Consider the following 24,713-nt stretch of genomic DNA (forward strand, 5'->3'; position numbering starts at 1 on the left):
CTACTGTAATCAAAGTTTATACATATATATTTTTTTTCTAAACATAAATAAATAAATAAATAAACCAACGTTCAAATGGCTGGTTTTATATTTGCAGGATAAAATAACTACACGTCTTAAACAAAAATGTTTTAACTGACATGGTGGTAAGTAACAGATGAAATATATAAAGAGACAATGCCAGAAAAGCCTAAACTGCTTTATTGAGTTTTTGTGCAGCTCTGAAGCAGGTTACAACTTTTTTTTCATACATTTTAATGTCAACCTTATAACGTTTTATTTTGTTTTCTTTGATGGCGTTTTGAATTTGAGTTAATCTTTAGAAAGCAAGGTGAAACACGCTATACGCATGATACAGTATATGCAATGTCATTCCTTACCAAACAATTTATTATTATTAAAATTGTTTTTAATTACTTAATTTAATGTATTATTGTAGAATGCGAATTATTTGAGTTAGAAAAAAAAACATTATCAAACCGTTTTATTCTTGTCTTTTTCAATGTGTACTGTGGGTTTTGGGTTTCTTGCATCTATTCAACTTTGCCCCACAGAAAGTGGGGTAATTCAACATAGAAGAAAGACTGAACCGAAAGAGAATGGGGAAAACAGATGGAATGACATCTTTGTAACACATTAGGTGTCAAAATACTTTCCAGTCAAGTGTGATGTTGAATTATTTAGTATGTAAAACAAATTACCCATACTTAAATTTATAGACGGGAAATGAAGACGTGAGCTTAGTGAGAAGCTATTTAAACTGCGTTTTGTTATGGGCAATTTATTTAATTTCATAGACACTTACCTTTTTCATAATTATAATCATATGATCTAGTCTGTGTATAACACTGTACTTCCCAGTGCTTCCTAAATAGTGTATTGGTGTTGTTATTCTGTTTAATGATTTGCCCACATTTGTAGGCCAACATTTATTTCTTCAGTTTTTCCAGTTCCTAAACAGTTGTGTTGTACACCTGCACTACAAAATTACTAGTTGCTACAATGTCTTTTGAAACTGTATAAGCAATGCCATAACTCATAGGCCATACATATAGATCATGAGAATGTTCAACTTTTTATTTTGCAAAGCCATAATTACCTGAAAGAGATGTGCAATATAAAGTTATACTGAATACTTTTAAACTCACTAATCTTTCAACAATTGTTATAGGTTGGTCCTTCACCACCTGCTGACAGTATATACTGCAATGTTGTTTTGATGCATTCTAATTGCAATGTAAATTTAGTTAACAGCCAGAGTTGCATTTCATATGGAGAACTAGAATAGTTACTGTACCATAAACAGTCTAAATGAAGAGGTGGCCATTCTGCCTGACCTTTGTTTGGTTGCTGGTAAGTTATTAATCCTAGCATGTCCTCAACCAGTTTGTGGCTTTAAATGACAATAACAAAACAAACTTATACCTGGAGTACAGCTAAAGGGGTTTATTATCACATTTGGAAAAGTGTAGATATCAGGTTAATAATGTTTTCCCCCCCAAGATGTCCTAGTGTGGAGCTCAGTGGCGAGGGGAGATCCTGCCAGCAGAGGGCTGAGGCAGCCGGTACTTGGCCAATTCCACATCGTAGTCCACAAAGGTGAAGGGGGTGTATTCATGGTGTTGAAGATTTTTGTAGGTCATATTGTCAAACTCTGGCTCTTTGGCTGGTGGAGCCATGGCCTCTGTAGGAATAAAGAAAAAAAATAAAATAACATATGCATATTATACATTAAGATCGTCCGCACTAATTGGAATTAAAACAAATGTTTAGATTTCCAGAGGTAAGCCTGTTTTACATCTTTCATTAAAAATTCTAAACAGAAAATAACACAGGTTTTAGACATAAAAAAAAAGAATGTATAATAAATATATATATATATATATATATATATATATATATATATATATATATATATACACACACACACACTCACCTAAAGGATTATTAGGAACACCATACTAATACTGTGTTTGACCGCCTTTCGCCTTCAGAACTGCCTTAATTCTACGTGGCATTGATTCAACAAGGTGCTGAAAGTATTCTTTAGAAATGTTGGCCCATATTGATAGGATAGCATCTTGCAGTTGATGGAGATTTGTGGGATGCACATCCAGGGCACGAAGCTCCCGTTCCACCACATCCCAAAGATGCTCTATTGGGTTGAGATCTGGTGACTGTGGGGGCCAGTTTAGTACAGTGAACTCATTGTCATGTTCAAGAAACCAATTTGAAATGATTCGACCTTTGTGACATGGTGCATTATCCTGCTGGAAGTAGCCATCAGAGGATGGGTACATGGTGGTCATAAAGGGATGGACTTGGTCAGAAACAATGCTCAGGTAGGCCGTGGCATTTAAACGATGCCCAATTGGCACTAAGGGGCCTAAAGTGTGCCAAGAAAACATCCCCCACACCATTACACCACCACCACCAGCCTGCACAGTGGTAACAAGGCATGATGGATCCATGTTCTCATTCTGTTTACGCCAAATTCTGACTCTACCATCTGAATGTCTCAACAGAAATCGAGACTCATCAGACCAGGCAACATTTTTCCAGTCTTCAACTGTCCAATCTTGGTGAGCTTGTGCAAATTGTAGCCTCTTTTTCCTATTTGTAGTGGAGATGAGTGGTACCCGGTGGGGTCTTCTGCTGTTGTAGCCCATCCGCCTCAAGGTTGTACGTGTTGTGGCTTCACAAATGCTTTGCTGCATACCTCGGTTGTAACGAGTGGTTATTTCAGTCAAAGTTGCTCTTCTATCAGCTTGAATCAGTCGGCCCATTCTCCTCTGACCTCTAGCATCAACAAGGCATTTTCGCCCACAGGACTGCTGCATACTGGATGTTTTTCCCTTTTCACACCATTCTTTGTAAACCCTAGAAATGGTTGTGCGTGAAAATCCCAGTAACTGAGCAGATTGTGAAATACTCGGACCGGCCCGTCTGGCACCAACAACCATGCCACGCACAAAATTGCTTAAATCACCTTTCTTTCCCATTCAGACATTCAGTTTGGAGTTCAGGAGATTGTCTTGACCAGGACCACACCCCTAAATGCATTGAAGCAACTGCCATGTGATTGGTTGTTTAGATAATTGCATTAATTAGAAATTGAACAGGTGTTCCTAATAATCCTTTAGGTGAGTGTATATATTTATGTAGCCAAAATAATTTAAATTAAAAACCTGGGATGCAGTTTATATATATATATATATATATATATATATATATATATATTTATTTATTCCATTGCCACAAGCAACAAAAATCAATGATTTGGAATTACAATCAAATTTAAGTTTAAGGAGAAAAAAAATTAAACTAAAGGTTACATTTTATTGTATTTACAGATACAATTAGTCCAGTTTATTATAAACTAATAAGGCCTTTCAAGTGCTGAAACTAGAGGAAAGGTTAGAAGAGACAACCAATTGGGGAAGGGGGTATTGATTTCTTTCTGAGTGTTTCAAATGCTTGAAAAAACATTTTGCAGCTCTAATAACCTTCAAACCTGATCAATTCTGGTTGCTGGAATGAGGTGCTGGTGTAAAACTAATGCCCAAGTACAGTAACAGTGGACTCTGTGCTCTAGGTAAGTAATTGTGATAACTCCAGTTCCCCAGCTACCATCCAAGTTGAACTTTCTCAGGTTAGTCTACCTATATTTAGTTTCTAGTTTCTGGCTATAATAATGTCTTACTTATCCACTTTATCTACCAAGTAATGATCTACTGGGGCAAAATTACTCCTTTCACTGTACTGTCATGTATATGATGAAAACAGGTGTGGGACTAATACAGTCACCACAGCTACACCTATGTATCAGGTACAGTTGGACCAAATATACCCAGTTTAATTGCCAGATAATGCAATGTAAACTAATGTAAACCACACTTTTTTTTTAATAGTTTTCATGTACAACATGGATGAGTACCAATAACTACTTTTGTAATTTGTTTGCATTTCATTTATATTTTAATGAGTCTTCTGTATTTATCATTAGATTTTCTACATAAGTAGATCCCAATTTACACATGACCAGTTGAGTGTGTAAAAGACTGTTAACTTGCTCAACAAATTAAATAACACATTTTATATAACATGCATAAAACATGCATATACGTGCTCAGAAAAAAAAGACTTTGGAAAAAAATCAAAAAATAAAATACCTCTAAAACATGAAAAGCAACTAATTCACGTCTCCCAGCAGTATGACTCGAGTCTCCCTCCTCTAGTTTACTCTTTCCCTGCAACTCCCCTGTAATAGACAAACTTCAGGACCATACTAGGCAAGTACAAAATCCTAATTAGGCTAATCTCCCATTAATTTATTACATTTCTATACATTAAACACATTAAATGATAATGTGTTTATAGCTTATATAGGGTCAACTGTTTACTAACCATTTCAACTTACCCACAATTAAAACAATCCGTACATGTCATTATTTACTAGAAGTACCAGTACATATGGTCAATACAGTGCTTAATGTGTGAAATGTCCTTGTGAAATTACTTGAAGTCAAATAATAAAAATGCTCACTAAAGTTTGTTGAGACTGAATACACCTCTTGCCCAGTTGCTCAGAGATTTCAAGATCATACTCCATGAGAAAGGGAATAACAAAAATATCCCTGTTAAAGATAGGCCATTTGAAAATGGGAAATAGACAGTACATACATACATGTTCCTGAAGGGTGCAGATTCTCTCTTATTTATGTTATATCTTTGGAAAGAATATGTATATGCAGAATCACCTTATGCACTGTTTTTTGGAATTAAGCTCTACCTGTACTTCCATAATTGTTTTTCATAAATTGCAGGTTTCTCTGTTTTTACTATTTATAGGTATGTGTTTGGGTAAAATGAACATTTTTGTTTTATTCTTTTTATTGTATTATTGACATTTCTCCCAAATTCCAAATATAAATATTATCATTTAGAGTATTTATTTGCAGAAAATGACAACTGGTCAAAATAACAAAAAAGATGCAGTGTTTGTCAGACCTTGAATAATGCAAAGAAAATAAGTTCATATTCATTTTTAAACACAATACTAATGTTTTAACTTAGGAAGAGTTCAGGTATCAATATTTGGTGGAATAACCCTGATTTTCAATCACAGCTTTCACACATCTTGGCATGCTCTCCACCAGTCTTTCACATTGATGTTGGGTGACTTTATGCCACTCCTGGTGCAAAAATTCAAGCAGCTATAGCAGTCAGTTAGCATCAGCAATGGCCCGCAATTAGGGGCCAGTGGGGCCCAATTAGAAAAAAGTTATAATAAATAAAATGACGTGCTTTTACATTGCAAACTTTATAAACCGAATATTATTGTAGGTTTCGTGGATAACAATGCACAGCTCACTATGGCACTAACAATAGGAAGTAAACAGACCAGTAATGTTATGTGAATGGCAAGCCATCAAGGTCATACTGTAGTGTACGTGGGCAAGGAATCGTGAGTTTAGCTGGTGGGGCTGGCCCCTCGTTCGCACCGAAGCAATAACAGCAAAGATCCTCTAATTAAACAAGATAGTCAGCTCCCCCTTTTCTTCTGTCTTTGAGCCACAATGCATTATGGGAATCACAAAGATTCTCCCTTTCTATGTAATTGCAAACCTGCCTCATTTCATAGTCAAAGCTTTCTTTTTAAAAAAGTATTGCATTTTTTTAACACGATGCATCTGGATTGTATTAGAGACACCCCTTCTTAACATATACAAGTTATTATTTCAACCAGCAAAGTTTTCACCTGGCCTGACGAGCGCTTTATCACCGAAGTGCTCTCTCTAGTAGCCGGCTTCATGAATATTCAGTCAGAGACCATTTACTCTTTAAACTTGTTTTGCGTTTTTTCGAGAAATGTATCAACTAGGGTGCAAATATACATTGTTACACATGTTCATAGATCTTTTTGTGCCCCACCAGTTCATAAACCCACCGGCCGCCACTGGTTAGCATCCTTTGTGCCATTTCTATTAATGGCCCATAATCTGGTGCATATTTATGCTGCAACTATTAAAATATTTTTTTCTAGGCCTTATTAAAACAAGCAGTGGAATAAATCAACCCTTAACTAAGACCTATTAAAAAATTGAAAGAATAGTACAAGAGTTACACCCCACAGAAAAACCCTGTGAATAATACGTGAAGCACTGGTAAATATGCTCATACATAGAAAAAGACAAGTCTGAAAGTTTGATGTCTTGGCAGAAAGAGAGATGGAACTCAAATGAAAACTAAGAAATGCCCCAATAGACCTGAACCTCAACTTCTACAAAGATCAGTGGTGGCCAATGAGATCCAAAGTCCAACAGATTTTCTAGTTCTCTTGAATACTTCCAATGTTAAGGAATAAAAAGTGACAATTAATCTAGTCTGGAGCTGGCATCACTGGCTAGACAGAGCAGTATGCTGTGAATGCTTCGCGATTCAATGGTCCATCAGTCCGTAAGGCAGACAATTCAGAACACTTTCAGAGAATAACACTACTGACACTACACTATAATCAATAAGCACCACAGAGATTTTTGGTTGTCATCTCATTTCTTCTTTCAGTTTCCTAATTACCATCTCAGGACTGAAATTGTCTACCACTAAAACACCATTCACACCGATACAACTGCCGGCAATTTGGTGGCATTTTGTTGCTGGCAAGGTCTGTGTGAATGGGTTATGGCCCGGTGAACCCAGACTTTTGGGAGATATAGATATGCACACAATGTAATGTCATGTTTTTTTCTCATTTATTTTAGTTTGCAGTGCACTTTGCTGCAGTGTGTCAAGACCCCACACAATGCCTCTTGTCACACAACCATGAACCAAGAGACTAATCTCTTACTGGGTTCACTGGTTCAAATGCCCTGTGATTGCTGGGTCCAGTTTTCCAGCATTTCAGTGTGAACGGGGCTTAACATAGATGCAAGTTCCTTTTATTTAAATGTAACTGGCATCAGGAAATACAACGTAAGGAACCCATGTGATATGCAAACCATTATGTGGCTTCTTCGCATTGTCAACTCTAGTTGTCATCACAATGATTCAAATATAGATTTTTTTTTTTTGGCAACCAATTTTGCAGATGACCAAATATTGAACTGAGAAATTACCTTCCACCCCCACTGCCCACCCGTTTCCCAGGAGAAGGACAAAATTACATTGGCAGGGAACAATCACTTTTAAACTTAAGAGGATTCAAAAGCAATGTATAATGTAAAATTTGATTGGGAGTGTGAGCAAGTCTTGCTTTTCTTCAGTTACAGGAGATACAAGACAAATAGTGAAGATATGAAAAATACATTCCTGATCCTCACACCAGGCAGATCACTCCAAACCAGGATGCAAAGTTTGAAGATGACAGCTAAATTTCAGAGAACAAAGCAGACAGAAGGAGGCCAATAAAAATAGCCTAATTATACTAACAGGGAACTTTAGTGTTCCAATATTCTCTATAAAAACTTGTGCGTTTAGCAAACCATATTCACCCAGGATAGAAATATCAATACATTTCAACATTTCCTTAACTGTGTAAACAGAAGACTTCCATTTATACAACGTTTAAATATATAAATAGGAAAATATTAAACAGTATTAAAAGAAATCCTTGTGAATTCACAAGTCATTCCTGAAGAACATTCAGTCTTTGCTCTTAAATTGATGTTCTTTATAATATTTAAACATGAAATAAAGTCATATGTATCCTATACTAATAAATAAATACATCAATCTAGTGTAATGCTGATAAAGACTCCTGCAACAAGAATTAGGCCTATACTGAGTGATCATCAATAATAACTTAAATCAGAAGCTACAATAAATGGTACTAATATTTAATTTAGTGGTAGCAGAAACCACAAATCAAGAACACGGTTGTGTACCCTTTAATGCATCCTCTGCTGTAGTCAAAGCAGTGTTTTCTGGTAATGGCTGTTCTGGTAACAGCTCCTCTGGTGCAGCCCCAGCTTTAACCCAGGCCACATCTTCAATGACTTCAGGGCTGGCTACAGGAGTGTTAAGAACAGCTACTCCACACTCTGACATCTCCTTGTGGTCAAGTTCTTGCTCTGGATTTGAGGACAGCTGTGATATAATGGGAAGCATGTCTTGCTCGGTGTCTTTGGGCTGCAAGACAGGCTGTTGGGGAAGGCTGGCAATGCGAGTTTTGACTTCTTTTGCCATGGCAGGCTCTGAAAGGATTACGAGTTCAGGAGTCCCATTTGTTGCAGTAGTCTGTGCAGGCCCTTCTTCTCCAAGATAAGGGGAGAGACTCTCACCAGCTGGCTTTGTGAAAGTCTCATTTTCTTTTCCACCTGTGAGGATCTCACTCTTCAACTGTTTTATCTCTTCCCTCTCATCCTCAGAACCGGAGTCAGAGTCAGAGCTGGAGGAGGAGGAGGAAGAAGAAAAAGAAGAGGTCCATTCCTCAGTTGCAGCCTCACTACTACCAACTCTGCTGGGCACAACAGGATCAGTCAGCACAGTTTTAGCACGGTCAGAAACCAGCCAAGGGTCCTTCTTGGGGAATTCAACATATGATCTATGCTGCAGAAGTTGTGCTCTTTCTGTAGAGACATCTGTTTCCATTGGGACAGGGGGAGCACCCTCAGGCTCCACAGTGGACACATCAGTTGCAGGTGTGGCATTCTCAGCCTTTATGGCTTCAGAAGCAGTAGAATTTGCTACCATGTCCCTTCCCACTACTGCAGGTGGTATACAGAAAGGAGAAAAGACCTTTGCAGGAAACCCCACAGTGGTCCTGCTGGTGAGCAGGGATGCTCTCTCCTCTGTGGAAACTACATCTGAGAAAACAGGAACAACATGAAATCCAACAGCAATTGATTAACCCTTTGCCACCAATTTCCAGCAACAGCAAAGAGCAAAAGAAAGCTTAATTTTACAACAGGTTTGAAGCTTAAAGCATAATTAACAGCACTTAGCTTTTACTTTCCAGGATGTATGACCTAATTTATTGCATTTACTTGTGGAAATTGGAAGTGGTTAAATGTATTATGCTTTGTGTAATGTAAATTTGAATTTGTAATTTCGATGCCTTGTACTTAACTTTATTCTTGCACTTTGAATTGCGTTTATATTTTGTAAGTCGCCCCCTGGATAAGGGCGTTTGCCAAGAAATAAATAATAATTGGAGAGGTACTGTGGATAAATGTATACAGCTCTTGAAAAAAATCACTGCACATTTTTCCTAAATCAGCATCTCTACATGTATGGCAGCCATTGCATTCCATTCATATTTGTATTTGGAATTTCGGAGAAATGTCAGTAGTTTATAGAATAAAACAAAAATGTTAATTTTACCAAAACCTATAAATAGTGAAACCAGAGAAACGGATAATGTATGTATATATATATTTTTATTATTATTATTTTTTTTTTAAAGGGACCATTATGTACAACATTTCCAAATGCAAAATACCAGTAGTCTACAGCCACAATTGGTCAGCAATCACATACACATGCAGACACTATTTTGGACTATTATAAACAAAAACATGTTCAAAATACATTATAGACTCAACCATGATCAACAGTCTTTGACTGATTAACCTCTTGTTTTATAAACAGTCATACTGCCCTATAGTGAAAAATGTAGTAGTTTGTAACCTTTAGGGCAGCATCCTGGAAAGAAAAGTTAGAACAAAGGCAATTAGGGATATTACACATTATCATGAAATAACCTAGGTGTGCTGTGAGCAGGCTCAATCTGAGAGATAATTACTTGGAAAATAATTAAGACAAAATCCCCACTAATTCACATGCACATCCAAGGCTTCAAACCACGTATGAAAATACTTAAAAGGCTATTGCTGGGATGTTTGCAGGTAAGACTTCAATATAATGGTCAATATAACACTTTTTTAGTGCTCCAGGCAGACTTTTGACACTGGACAGTGAAACTTCAAAGTCTTATGAACTTCTGTAAAAAAAGAACTACTCAAATCTGACCTCCAGAACTTAGAAACCTCCAGAAATTACAGCCATTTATATTAGACTACCAACAGCCGGAACACCTGGCTTTTAAATATTGTCACTTTAGGCCTTACATAGACACAGGCTATTCTTTACTGTTGTTGTAGTAGTACTCATTCCAGCCACAAAGCTGCCATGGCGTTCTATTCTAATACAGAATACACTGTCCGTGGCTTTCAAAGTGCTGTAAACAGACTAAGCATCTGTGATTTTTTTTTCGAAGGGTAAGGTGTTTTATTTTATGCGATTCAATTTTTCTATTTTGTATTTGGTTTTCTTGCTGGATCGCATCTTTCTGCTGTCTGAGAATTGCATCTTTTCTGTATGCGCCCTGCTTCCCTAAGTGCGGTCTGCGAGCTCTCACACGAACACATGGCTCAGCTCAGCCCAGCCTTCTCGGATATGGGCATGTTTGGTATCATGGGGGTTATGCGCAACAAACTTCCGTATTCTGTAAAACGGATCGCATCGCTTCCGGTTCTGTACGTTCTATGCTGACATGGCGCTGTTTTGCTCAACATGCCTTCAGGAACTACCAAAGATGAGCATAACCGATGTCCATCGCATATGCAGGTTGACATCTAAAAATCCAAAATGGATAAGGGATTTAAGCTATATGCTTCCTCATACATATTCGACTACAAGGGTATGTAGTAGTCCCGAACAGAAATGCTGTACAATATGTCACTAGCTAGCTAACGCTATCATAAACTACCTAGTCTTATCTATGGAGATACATAATCACATTAACACGTTGTTAATTTTTTCACCAGTATCAAATAAAGACAGGCTGACTGGTGCCGTCAGCATCAGGGCAGCCTGTCACAGGTCTATGAGGAAAAGAAGCCACACAGCCCAAGAGTAATGCCGGGATCACACTACATGATTTCTACAATCCGACCCAATTTTGTGAACAGTGGGCAGCTCACACTTAACGACTATTTTGCACCGAATTTGTGTCTTTCGCGTCGTGAAGGAGCGCACACTACACGATCGCTTAAGTACAGGAGAACACGCAGTACACGACTGATCTGACATCCTTGTCATGGCGATCTGCGTCACAGCCTTCAAATCTCGCAGAAACACGCGTGATCCACACAGCGAAAAGGTCAACAAACACATGTACAGGTCACGTTTGTGTAGCGCAGAGCTGCGCTGCTCCACCAATGGGGTCAGTAGATTTCTGCAGATCTGTGCAAACCTGCGGAAAGAACGCGACCACAAGCCGCTGCTGCCGTTTGTGTTCGTCTGTGTGGACAAACACAAAAAGTGTATAGTATTTTAAAATAACATGCCCCAAAACAACCATTGGTATTTGAAGTATTTTAATAAATACGTATGACAATCTTATTCTCCTGTCATGTTTATTCTTCCTGTTTCTTCTCTCTTCTTAAGTCAGCTTGGCTCTCATTAGCTGCTGATCACGTCACTCTCCACGACTGGCGCCAATCGAGTCATAAATATTAAACATGTTTAATAAAATTGTAGGGGCTCCGACAAGCTTACGATCAGATCGGAGGGCAAGCGATCTCATCGCAGCCCATCTCACACTACACGACCATCGGCAGCGGGGGCGCGCCCTGACCAGGCTGCTTGTCAGTGCCGATCTGTCGTGAGGGCCAAATCGGGCTCAAATTGGGCTTAAAATCGTGTAGTGTGACCCCGGCATAACATTAGGGACGGTTTGGTTGTTCCATTCGAGTTCTCAGTTTGTTCCAGTTTTTATCAAGCCTTTCAGAGTTTGAATAAGAATAGACGAATCTGTGATCATGACCAAGTCCCTTTGTTATCCTGAGACGCTTGGTATAGGCATGCACAGTTGTTCAAAGTTCATTGTTGTTGGGTTATAGTTGACTGATTGTAAATCCTTAATTCTTGAGTGCCACCTATTATTCCATGTTATTCATAATCAGGCCTCCCACAATAAAAATCCATCTATTACACACAGTATTAACAAATTCTGTTATTGTTATTTACTGTATTAATGGCATTCCCAAACTTGCCCCAGCAACCTAACTAAACTGATACTCTTAATTACCAAATTCTTACTTCTCACATGACGTATCCATATTTTCCTTAATGTTTCATCCTTTGGGAAGTGGTGGAAACGTATTAATTGAACTTCCCTGACATCGTGCATTGAGGTACACAGTAGAGGTCTTCACGGGTCCAAAATACTTTTTTTCACCCGACCCAATTTGCAAAAATTAAAAACCCAAAAACAGATCTGTTCCAAATGGACCAAAGGACAAACAGATCTGTTCTGAAAAGTACCGTGGATTTTTTTTTTTTTTTTTTTTATAAAAGGACCCATGCCCGTTCGGGTCCAAAAGACCCGTTCAGTACCGAAAGAATAAACAGAACCTTAAAACTATGCTGCAACAGGCAATGCCAACAATAGCCTATTACAAGGAATAGTGCAGCAAAGTAGTCTAGTTACGGTGTTAAATGTTCTTAAAAATAGCCTACATTATAAAACTGTTTTCGATGTGTAGTATATTTATTCAATTGCAAAACAATGTGTCCAATTTAGCCTACTACTCAGCGATATTTGGCGTTAATTGCATCAGACTGCATGCATTGCATACTTCTAAACATTCACTCCCTAGATTCTATAAATATTTTTTTTAATAATCATAAAAGGCAAAGAGAAAACTGTGCAAGCTTGTCCACACACGTCATGACCTCAGTAATATAGTTCAATGTAAACATATTTAATAATTTATTAACGGGTACAATTGGATCCAGTTGGTAAATACAATTAAATTGCATATACCCGAGAACCATCACAATTATGTCAGACCCAACCCAGATCCAAGTCAAAAATAAAAATGTTGGACCCAGACCCGCTCGGGTCTCGCTCGGAATTTCGGGTCTAATGTACCCGTGAAGACCTCTAGTACACAGCAGAAATCACTGTTAGGATTTTCCCGTTTCTGGTACTTTATCGGTTTTGACAAAAACATTCTTGCTTCAATCTTCTCACCGAATGAAAGAATACACGAAAGCATACAAGAGTTCGCTGTTGCACTGTGCACACAAGTACGATTTCCCGATTCCCATCCCCATCCCCACCCCCCACCCCAAAACAGAAAACATCCAGTGAGCAGCAGTTCTGTCGCTGAAAACACCTTGGGATGTTATGAGAGGCCAGAGGAGAATTACCAGACACTTTCAAGCTGACAGAAAGTCCACAAACACTCAAATAACCACTCCTTACAACAGTGGTGTGCAGAAGGGCATTTCTGAATGCACAATTCATCGAACCTTGAAGCAGGTGGGCTACAGCAGCAGAAGACCACACCGGGTTCCACTCTCGTCTCAGCTAAGAACAGAAAGATAAGGCTATAGCGGGCACGTGATCAATAAAACTAGATGACTGAAGATCGGAAAAAATGTTGCCTTGTCTGATGAATCTTTATTTCTGCTACGACATGCAGAATCCATGGATCCATCCTGCCTTGTGTCAATGGTACAGGCTGGTGGTGTAATAGTGTGGGGAATGTTTTCTTTGCACACATTAAGCCCCTTAATACCAATTGAGCATCATTTCAATGCCACAACATAAGTATTGTTACTGACCATGTGCATCCCATTATGGCCACAATCTACCCATTTTCAAATGGATACTTTCAGCAGGATAATGCGCCATGTCACAAAGCATGCATCATCACAAACTGGTTCCACAAACATGTCAGTGACTTCACTCTCCAATAGCCTGCACAGTCCCCAGATCTCAATCCAACAGAGCACCTTTGGGATGAGGTGGAATGGGAGGTTCGCAGCATGAATGTATAGCCAAAAAATCTGCAAGAACTGTGTGATGCTATCAAGTCAGCATGGACCAAAATCCCTAAGGAATGTTTCCAGCATCTTGTAAAATCCTTGCTGCAAATAATTCAGCCTGTTCTAGATGCAAGATGGTGTCCTACCCGGTACTAGATAGGTGTACCTAATAAAATGGCCACTAAGTGTATACAGACATCCGCAAGCTCTTCAACATTCCATCCTCCTCTCCCATCCTGCCCAAGTCTCCCACCAACCAACCTTCCTTTTCTTCATTCTCACCTCTCTTTCCTCCTAGGTCACAAACCTTCAATGTGTACCCTGGACCCTCTCACCACTCATCTCCTCTAAGTGACTGCTCCTGATTGACTCCCCTTCATCTCCTCCCTCCTCAGCTCCTCACTCCTCTCTGGCTGTTTCCCCTCTGCATTTAAACAAGCTGCTGTCATCCCACTCCTCAAGAAACCTATCCTTGACCCCACCTCTCCTCAGAACTACCGCCTCATATCTCTACTCTCAAACACCCTTGAGCGTGCTGTCCACCGTCAGCTCTCTGCATTTCTTTCCCATCACTCACTCCTGGATTCTCTGCAATCCGGCTTCCACACAGCTCACTCCACTGAGACTGCTCTCCTGGCAGTCACTTACTCCCTCAGCTGTGCTCGGGCGGCCTCCCTCTCCTCAGTCCTCATGCTCTTTGATCTCTCCGCAGCATTTGACACTGTCGATCACTCCATCCTCCTCTCCTGCCTCACTGACCTTGGACTCTCTGGAACTGCTCTCGCCTGGTTCTCCTCCTACCTCAATGACCGGACCCATCAAGTGATATGGCGACGTTCCTCATCCACCCCCCAACCTCTCCTCACAGGTGTACCCCAAGGCTCCATCCTGGGCCCCCTCCTGTTCTCTCTCTACACTCGCTCCTTGGGCCCCCTCATCGTATCCCATGGTTTCTCCGTCCACTTCTACGCAGATGATACCCAGATTTCTTCCCTCTATTGACCCTCTCATCCCCTCTCGCATCTATTCCTGCTTGTCTGCTATCTCCACCTGGATGCACTCACACCACCTCAAGCTCAACCTCTCCAAATTGGATCTCCTCTTTTTTCCCCCCTCCTCCTCACCTTCTTCTGATCTCTCCATCTCAATCCCCTTGGAATCTATGACACTCTCTCCTTCTTCTTCCACTAAGAACCTAGCTGTCACCCTCGAACCTGCGCTCTCCTACACTCAGCACATCACCATGCTGACACACACCTGCAGATTCTTCATGAGCAACATACCCTTCCTCACCAACTACTCAACTCAGCTGCTCGTCCAGTCCCTGGTCCTCTCCCATCTGGACTACCGCAACTACTACCTGCCCACTCCAGCTCATCCAGAACTCTGCAGCTCGTCTGGTATTCTCTCTGCCCCGATCCGCACACACTACTCTACTCCGTTCCCTCCACTGGCTCCCAATACCAGCACGCTTTCAGTTCAAGACACTGACCCTCACCTACAGTCTCGACCAGACTGCACCAACATACCTTCAGACCCTCGTCTCTCCATACATCCCCTCCAGACCACTGCTGTCTTCCGGTGCCAGACTAACTGCCTTCCCTCCACTCTGCTTTGGCCCTTGACTGTGACTTAACATCTTGTCTGCAATCAGTTTTTACAATCTAGGATGTAAGACCTTACAGCGAGGGAAAAAAGTATTTGATCCCCTGCTGATTTTGTAAGTTTGCCCACTGACAAATAAATGATCAGTCTATAATTTTAATGGTAGGTGTATTTTAACTGTGAGAGACAGAATAACAGCAAACAAATCCAGAAAAACATATTTCAAAAAACTTATAAATTGATTTGCATGTCAATGAGGGAAATAAGTATTTGATCCCCTATCAATAAGCACGATTTCTGGCTCCCAGGTGTCTTTTATACAGTTAACAAGCTGAGATTAGGAGCACTGTCTTAAAGGGAGTGCTCCTAATATCAGCTCTTTACTTGTATAAAAGACACCTGTCCACAGAAGCAATCAATCAATCAGATTCCAAACTCTCCACCATGGCCAAGACCAAAGAGCTGTCCAAGGATGTCAGGGACAAGATTGTAGACCTACACAAGGCTGGAATGGGCTACAAGACCATCGCCAAGCAGCTTGGTGAGAAGGTGACAACAGTTGGTGTGATTATTTGCAAATGGAAGAAACACAAAATAACTGTCAGTCTCCCTCGGTCTGAAGCTCCATGCAAGATCTCACCTCGTGGAGTGTCAATGATCATGAGAACGGTGAGGAATCAGCCCAGAACTACACGGGACGATCTTGTTAATGATCTCAAGGCAGCTGGGACCATAGTCACCAAGAAAAGAATTGGTAACACACTATGCCGTGAAGGACTGAAATCCTGCAGTGCCCACAAGGTCCCCCTGCTCAAGAAAGCACATGTACAGGCCCGTCTGAAGTTTGCCAGTGAACATCTGAATGATTCAGAGGGGAACTGGGTGAAAGTGTTGTGGTCAGATGAGGCCAAAATCGAGCTCTTTGGCATCAACTCAACTTGCCGTGTTTGGAGGAGGAGGAATGACCCCAAGAACACCATCCCCACCGTTAAACATGGAGGTGGAAACATTATGCTTTGGGGGTGTTTTTCTGCTAAGGGGACAGGACAACTGCACCGCATCAAAGACGGGGCCATGTACCGTCAAATCTTGGGTGAGAACCTTCTTCCCTCAGCCAGGGCATTGAAAATGGGTCGTGGATGGGTATTCCAGCATGACAATGACCCAAAACACATAGCCAAGGCAACAAAGGAGTGGCTCAAGAAGAAGCACATTAAGATCCTGGAGTGGCCTAGCCAGTCTCCAGACCTTAATTCCATAGAAAATCTGTGGAGGGAGCTGAAGGTTCGAGTTGCCAAACGTCAGCCTCAAAACCTTAATGACTTGGAGAGGATCTGCAAAGAGGAGTGGGACAAAATCCCTCCTGAGATGTGTGCAAACCTGGTGGCCAACTACAAGAAACGTCTGACCTCTGGGATTTCCAACAAGGGTTTTGCCACCAAGTACTAAGTCGAAGCGGTCAAATACTAATTTCCCTCATTAACATGCAAATGAATTTATAACTTTTTTGAAATGTTTTTCTGGATTTTTTTTTGTTGTCATTCTGTCTCTCACTGTTAAAATACACCTACCATTAAAATTATAGACTGATCATTTCTTTGTCAGTGGGCAAACGTACAAAATCAGCAGGGGATCAAATACTTTTTTCCCTCACTGTATATATTGTTTACTGTATATCTCATACACTTGTGTACATTGGAATTTGTAAAATGTATTGCCTTGAACTGCACTGTATTATTGCACTTTGTATTGCTCTTATACACTCACCTAAAGGATTATTAGGAACACCATACTAATACTGTGTTTGACCCCCTTTCGCCTTCAGAACTGCCTTAATTCTGCGTGGCATTGATTCAACAAGGTGTTGAAAGCATTCTTTAGAAATGGTGGCCCAAATTGATAGGATAGCATCTTGCAGTTGATGGAGATTTGTGGGATGCACATCCAGGGCACGAAGCTCCCGTTCCACCACATCCCAAAGATGCTCTATTGGGTTGAGATCTGGTGACTGTGGGGGCCAGTTTAGTACAGTGAACTCATTGTCATGTTCAAGAAACCAATTTGAAATGATTCGACCTTTGTGACATGGTGCATTATCCTGCTGGAAGTAGCCATCAGAGGATGGGTACATGGTGGTCATAAAGGGATGGACATGGTCAGAAACAATGCTCAGGTAGGCCGTGGCATTTAAACGATGCCCAATTGGCACTAAGGGGCCTAAAGTGTGCCAAGAAAACATCCCCCACACCATTACACCACCACCACCAGCCTGCACAGTGGTAACAAGGCATGATGGATCCATGTTCTCATTCTGTTTACGCCAAATTCTGACTCTACCATCTGAATGTCTCAACAGAAATCGAGACTCATCAGACCAGGCAACATTTTTCCAGTCTTCAACTGTCCAATCTTGGTGAGCTTGTGCAAATTGTAGCCTCTTTTTCCTATTTGTAGTGGAGATGAGTGGTACCCGGTGGGGTCTTCTGCTGTTGTAGCCCATCCGCCTCAAGGTTGTACGTGTTGTGGCTTCACAAATGCTTTGCTGCATACCTCGGTTGTAACGAGTGGTTATTTCAGTCAAAGTTGCTCTTCTATCAGCTTGAATCAGTCGGCCCATTCTCCTCTGACCTCTAGCATCAACAAGGCATTTTCGCCCACAGGATTGCCGCATACTGGATGTTTTTCCCTTTTCACACCATTCTTTGTAAACCCTAGAAATGGTTGTGCGTGAAAATCCCAGTAACTGAGCAGATTGTGAAATACTCAGACCGGCCCGTCTGGCACCAACAACCATGCCACGCTCAAAATTGCTTAAAATCACCTTTCTTTCCCATTGAGACATTCAGTTTGGAGTTCAGGAGATTGTCTTGACCAGGACCACACCCCTAAATGCATTGAAGCAACTGCCATGTGATTGGTTGGTTAGATAATTGCATTAATGAGAAATTGAACAGGTGTTCCTAATAATCCTTTAGGTGAGTGTATTTTGTAAGTCATCCTGAAAAAGGGCATCTGCTAAGAAATAATAATAATAGTGATAAAAATATTCTTGATTTAAACATTTGAGAGATAAACAATATGATGTGTACACATTTTGAATCATTCGTCTTCCTCAGACCACTTTCAATCATATTTTTCTCTCTCGAATGTTTTCTAAATCAATAATGTTTTTACGAAAACAATGACTATGGACTGTTTATGGGTGGGTTCTTTAAAGGTGTTACCTTTACGTGGTTCTTCCGCTAGAGAGTAATTTATTTTCCTACATATTCCCCCGGGACAAGGCACACTGCATTTAGTCTATTGTTGACACTGTTTGCCAGCAATTTTATATTTTCTATATAAAACCCCATTCACACTGAAATAATTGCTGGCAATTTGGAAGCATTTTGTTGCCAGCAAGGTCTGTGTGAATGGGTTATTGCGGGCAAATCGTTGCCTGCAATTTTCCGTCAAGGTTCCTAGTCTAATTGCCGGCAACAGGTCTCTGTGAATGCAGCAGGAAAACGATTAGGGGCGCATTTTTGAGACTGCAACAAAAAAAGGTTAAGCCACCTTTGAACAAGAACTTGTGACCATAACGAGAAATGGACTGGGTCATTAGAAATGGTTGATAATAATATAGCAGCAATTCTGGGTATTATTGATGAACCAACAGATTGGCATATGTAATGCTAACTTTTGACACACATCACATGTTATATACCTATAAATCATGCAAAATGTATTATCTCTATAAAGGTAAACATGTTACCCCCCACACACTGAGTTTGTTTCAAACAAAATTAGTTTGGTTTGTTTGCTTTGAAACAATTGTCTTGTATACAAACTGCTCAGTTAGTTTGGAAACACTCAACGCAGAAGTGAACCACAAAAACGAACTTTTCTCAGGACTCAGAAAATATTACAATAATCAAGTGAGCTTGGTTCGTTTTGTATTTATAAAACACCTGATATTTACATTTTGCATGATTAGTGCATATAAGAAATGGCAGCATAACGAGTACAATAATAAATACATATGATGCAATAAAGTAACTACATGCAGTAACAAATATCCATCTAGGATAGTGCTAGATAGTATAGTGCTACTTTACTTAATTCAAAGCCAGTGTGAATGGGGTGCAACAGGAAAAAAGCAGTCAAAAGTTGCCTGCAATTTTCCGGCATTTCAGCGTGAATGGGGCTTAATATATATGTCTGTAACAATATGTATTTGCAACTCCTAGGCTGTTCTGATCTTAATTCTTAAATGTGTTAGGAATAAATTCAGTGATTGTAAAGACAAAAAAAAACTGTTTTGTATTTAGGTTCAGGCTTCCCTTAGAAACTTTAAAAGGTCTTACTCTTCTTTGCAGCTTTCTTGGGCTCTTGTGATTTACTGCAGAGAGCTGCAGATGGAGCAGTCCTTTTAAATCCCCAGGTCTCAATATGAAGAAACTACAAATTAATAAACACAAAGATGAAAAAAAGAACAACTAAGGATTAACTTTCCTCTGCACAGTGATCTCATCCACAGCACCATGTATCAGTCTGGATTCCTCATATAATCAGACAACTCAGACAGTTTCCTAATGGTGAACCAAACATTAAAACCTGCTTTGATAAAATCAGATCCCATATTGTACTGGACTCATAACAATTGTACAGTATCACTTTGATGATTCAATTTTAGCCCATCTCATACGTCGCACTAGTTTATGCCTAAAATGTCATATATGTCATATAGAGCAGCAGACTTTTGATTTTCATTTTTGTTCTCTCAACATGCTTCAACAGTTCTAATTAGAATTGTGAAAGCTTATTCCTTTCTTAATTTAATAATAATTATGTTTTTGTTTTTTTAATGCTTACACTTACAAAATCAAATCAACAGTGTTGAATATATGATAGTAGATTATAATTAAATTAAGTAAAATATAACAAAAGACTAAATAAATAAATATGAACCATCTGAAGATTAGTCCAAAAAACAAATTAGGCTATATAATTGATAAGGAGCTTCTTATAAACAATTAGACTTCTCAGGCAGTGTGTAGTTATATGTTGCCTGTGTGGAATGTTAAATCATGTTGTTTAAGCAAAACAATTCACTAGGAAGAGAGCATGTCATTAGGAAATACATTTGCTTGAAGCTGGTCATCCAAATTACACAAAAAGAGGAAAATCTTGTATTGGATTATGAAATGCTTTAAGAAGGTATCTGGCTTTTTATATGGTATTTCAAACGCATTTTTTTCCACCAACTTTATTAACAAGTAATACAACTAAGGAAGCATGATGGCAATGATGTTCAAATCAAACTTCCAGCCTTACATGAATATTCATTATTTATGATTACTATAGTTTCACATAAATGTATGAATGTAATAAAACAAGTCTTAAAAATTTGGTACAATGGGTAGAGCAACCGGAACCGGAACCTTTATTTATCTTATATAACATATAGGCCTATATATGGGAAATTAATTAAACATCTTCTGTGTGTCCCTTCTTAAGAGAAATGCTAGACAAACCATTATGTTATTTTCAAAAACAATACAAATACAACAAAAATATATTCCTAAACATTGGTAACCTACACACTAGTGAGAGTTTTGGACAGACATTTCAGTAATGTTCATACACACAATATTGGTTTAAGTATTATAATATAATTATTGATTATTATTATTATTATTATTATTATTATGTATTAATAATAATGTAGTATTATTATAGGCCTAATTTAAACTTTTCAACTTAACGATAAATTAAAGCTTTACGTACTATATTCTCATTAAAGACACGATAACATTATCGCGCATGGAATGCAAGTTGCCATAAAATACTTTCGTTATGACAGCTACATATTGAAGAGATAAAGTAAAAGGTGACATTACCTTGAGAGCCCCAACTCGTCCTACTCGCCATATGGAGGCCGCCATCTTGTTGTCTTAATAAATAGGCCGCGTTCACGACACGCATACTTTGCCAAGTCTGCGCAGACTTTTCGCAGACTCTGCGACGAATCTGTCCAAGTGACCTGTCTGCATGAACCCAGTCGGAAAATACGTCACAATGTGACGCAACCACAGGCTGCAAAATCTGCACAGCCGCGCAGCTTCTCTAGAGGGACTGCGCTGGAGCAGCCGCGGCTTCACAACAACAAAGTAGCGCTTTGTGACAAAGAAGCGTGTATCATTCAAAGACAGAGACACTGCATGGGCAGCGCCACGTAGTCAGGGGGTGTGAATCACCCTTGAGTCATGTCATGAAGGATCTTATGAATTTCATGCTAGATATGGCAGATATGGCAGAAATAATTACAACAGAAATAATATATTTTAAAGATTGACAGTTCAACAATAAAAGATTATGCATGTGTAGTGGTGTACGTATACATTATAACCTAATTTCCACGTATTATGTGAATTTGTAAGTTGCACACCTGGCAAGGAAATCCATAATAATACATACAAAATATTGTACATGTGTATTTCTCTGAATGCACAGGTTTAATGTAGATTCGAAACCAGTGTATATATAATATTGTACACACACAAACAAAATCTGTTGTAATTAATTTGATCAGAATGTGATTATTTAAACCTTAAGTGTCCCAACAATGAGTAAGAATAAAGATTGCTATTAATTAAAGATTATTAACGGATCGTAAAGCTACTTAATCTGATGTGAACTGATTAAATGGCCCATTTTCTGATTACACTGTAAAGTATGAAGCTGTTGCAGCACGAAGGGAACTTTGATTACATTAACTTCTGTGATTAGGACTGAATTCTCTCACAGATATGCAATCAAAGTTCCCTTCGTGCTGCACCAGCTTCATACTTTACAGCGTTTACAGCATTTTGCAGAACAAAATGTCATTTTCACGGTCATATACTTAAAAATAAAAAGAGCAATGCAAAAACGTTTGTTTTTATAGTACAAAACAGTCCATTCCACTAATGCATTGTATGTTATATATACAATATGTATTAAAATGAATGTGCCTTTTGCGATTTACCACTTCAGGTGGTAGATCCAAGTGTTCGTAGATAAGAGCAAGGAATTTGGCTAAATACCAAAACAAACAAACGATTTACGTAAAACAAAAAGAACGTTAGACAACAGTATTTGCTCGTTTTCTAAATTCCACAGCAGTTTGCATTACAAAAAAAAAAAAAAAACGACCACGCCCCTCTGGCACTTGCAATGGTAGCCCTGGCTCAACACGTGATTATAACAGCTTAACCAAGAGGACTGCGTTTTGTAGTAGTTCCTGGTCGGACAAATATGACGTTATGAGCTTGGCATGTGTCGCAGTGATGAAGCAAAAAAACAGCGACTCCTTTTTTCATTCAACACGCGAATGAAAGGCAGAAATGGCGCTACTAGCAACGTGCAAGGATCATTTAGTTGTCAGCAGTGGTAGCACATTTATTGCAATAGACACCAAAGATAGCAGGTTGGTGGAGTTTGGTCTCTACTTTACGTATTTTTTCTGTATTTGATTGTAGTGTTGAGTTGCATTAATATAATTAATGGGACCCAGTACTTTTAATGGGTTCTATAATCTATGAACGGTTAAGTTGTTTTGTTAAACGTAAGAAGTAGTAATTTGCAGTAGATTTTGTTTTGGATGCGAAATCTCGTGTTGTTTTTTGGAATTATTATAGTATTGTTAGCAAATTCATATTTGCCAAGGGCAATTCGTGTATCTAGTTATTATTTAATGCGTTATGGACAATGCTGGTTTTCTTTTTTGCAATAATCCACTAGTTTGCTTTGGGCATTTAAAACGATACAGCTAATTCTAATGTTCAAAGGCTACAGTAATTAGTCATGTTAAATGCAATCAAAGTAGATTGCTGTTATATTTTTCTATCTCGGTGTCATAGGAGGGTAACATTAGATCTTACATTTTTAAAGTTACGTTTTAAATATATACTTTGAAGATTGCGTTGTTTACTGTTTTCAGTACTATTTAGGTAACATAGCAAAAAAAAATTCTTCCATGATTTTCTATATGATTTTCTATATGATTTTATCCCAGATGTGATATAAGTTTGAGTTTGTGAGTTTATGTAATCTGCAGTAAATTATGTTACTTGGTATTCTGCTATTAAAGACATAATTGAGACACTGACAAAAAAGCTTTTTATTTTATTGTTTTGCTTTACGGCTGAAAAGAGCATTGAGATTGACACAGCCTTAATAGTAACTTTATTTTGTTAAGATAACCTAAGAGAAAGTAAACAATTTGCAATAGAACAGTTTTACAGTCAGAAACAAAAAATATAACATTTGCTTAAAAAAAACTACCATTGGAAACGTTGCACACACATCAGTCCAAATTAAATTTAGTTGGTGCAAGAATGGGGATATGCAGACACCATGAAACTAACGTTAGTGTTCGGAAATGTGACAGGTTCAGTTGTTGGTGAATTTCTACTAGTAAATTCAACCTGTATGGTTAAACGTACAGTGCCTATACTACAGGGATGAAAGAAAGGAATATAAAAGTTATGTTCCAACAAAATATGCATTTCAAATACACTGTCAACTTTCAAAAGGCTGCTTAATAGAAACAAAAAAAGTGAGCTGATTGACCAACTGCAGTTACCATATCTCAGTCCTGTTGAGTATTTATGTGATGCATTACTTTCAGGATGGATTAAATATTTATTCAGTCTGAAAATTGGTTACTTTAAGTAAACCTGCAACAATGCATTTTTTTTGTAAATAGTATGACTAAAAGATTGAAAATTAAACAACATATAGCATGATAATTAATCAAATAGTTGTAGAAATTGTTTAACAATGTCTTAATCATGTTTTATTATATATTTCAGAGAGCCTTTTGTGTATGACTGCAGTAAAGCTGACAAAAAGCCTCAAGGAAGTGAAAACAAAGGGTAGGCCTAATTTCTGCAGTTTTTCAATTTACTTATTACATTACTGGGTGAAAAGCCAAACAAGCTAATTTTGTTACAGAAATGCATAAGCACACTCAGCATTTTAGAAATTCCATGTACCTTGCAACTTACTGTAGTATTTAATGTTTTTTTAGAAGGGCCTCAATCACTGTAAGATTAAACTCACCTGCAAGTTAATTGATTTGTTGGAGCTAACTGATACCTATTAATCTATGTTGTTAATGTGACTTGGGAACAAGGAGTTTATCTATGAAATATTATTAATTTAATATAATTGGTTACTTGTATTTGTCTTCTGAAATAAATGGTGTTGATGTTAAACCTTCTATGTGTTTGCATAGTTTTCATGTAGTTGATTTGGAGAACAGCTCTGTTGATATATAAAGAATACATTACATATTCAGT

The 24,713-nt window shown here is 38.7% G+C and overlaps 2 protein-coding genes across 5 annotated transcripts in view; one reads left to right on the forward strand and one right to left on the reverse strand.

Annotated features, from left to right (window-relative positions):
* Window positions 1-1,431: 1,431 nt before the first annotated feature.
* On the reverse strand, window positions 1,432-21,859 carry ndufv3 (NADH:ubiquinone oxidoreductase subunit V3). The gene is made up of 4 exons (XM_066707088.1): window positions 21,270-21,859; window positions 19,734-19,827; window positions 7,887-8,807; window positions 1,432-1,684 (listed from the first exon to the last, which is right to left on the reverse strand). Exons 1-4 carry the CDS (start codon window positions 21,312-21,314, stop codon window positions 1,521-1,523), a joined length of 1,224 nt encoding a protein of 407 aa, XP_066563185.1. The 5' UTR covers window positions 21,315-21,859; the 3' UTR covers window positions 1,432-1,520.
* An 831-nt stretch (window positions 21,860-22,690) lies between these two features.
* wdr4 (WD repeat domain 4) overlaps window positions 22,691-24,713 on the forward strand; it is a 54,925-nt gene continuing 52,902 nt past the window's right edge. The window contains exons 1-2 of one of the 4 annotated variants that reach the window (XM_066707090.1): window positions 22,691-22,837; window positions 24,225-24,287. In XM_066707090.1, the coding sequence (XP_066563187.1) occupies window positions 22,755-22,837; window positions 24,225-24,287 (146 nt within the window). In that variant the 5' untranslated portion in view covers window positions 22,691-22,754. The remainder of the gene's footprint in view (window positions 22,838-24,224; window positions 24,288-24,713) is intronic. The other 3 variants (XM_066707089.1, XM_066707092.1, XM_066707093.1) reach the window with 3 other exon arrangements.

Source organism: Amia ocellicauda, chromosome 6 (assembly GCF_036373705.1).
Source record: "Amia ocellicauda isolate fAmiCal2 chromosome 6, fAmiCal2.hap1, whole genome shotgun sequence".
Taxonomy (NCBI): domain Eukaryota; kingdom Metazoa; phylum Chordata; class Actinopteri; order Amiiformes; family Amiidae; genus Amia; species Amia ocellicauda.

Coding starts and splice junctions, on each gene's coding strand:
- ndufv3 (XM_066707088.1), bottom strand. CDS start 21,314: ATGGCGGCCTCCATATGGCGAGTAGGACGAGTTGGGGCTCTCAAG. Junction 19,828..21,269: donor GACGAGTTGGGGCTCTCAAG/GTAATGTCACCT, acceptor ATTAATTTGTAG/TTTCTTCATATTGAGACCTG. Junction 8,808..19,733: donor CAAGAAAGCTGCAAAGAAGA/GTAAGACCTTTT, acceptor CTGTTTTCTCAG/ATGTAGTTTCCACAGAGGAG.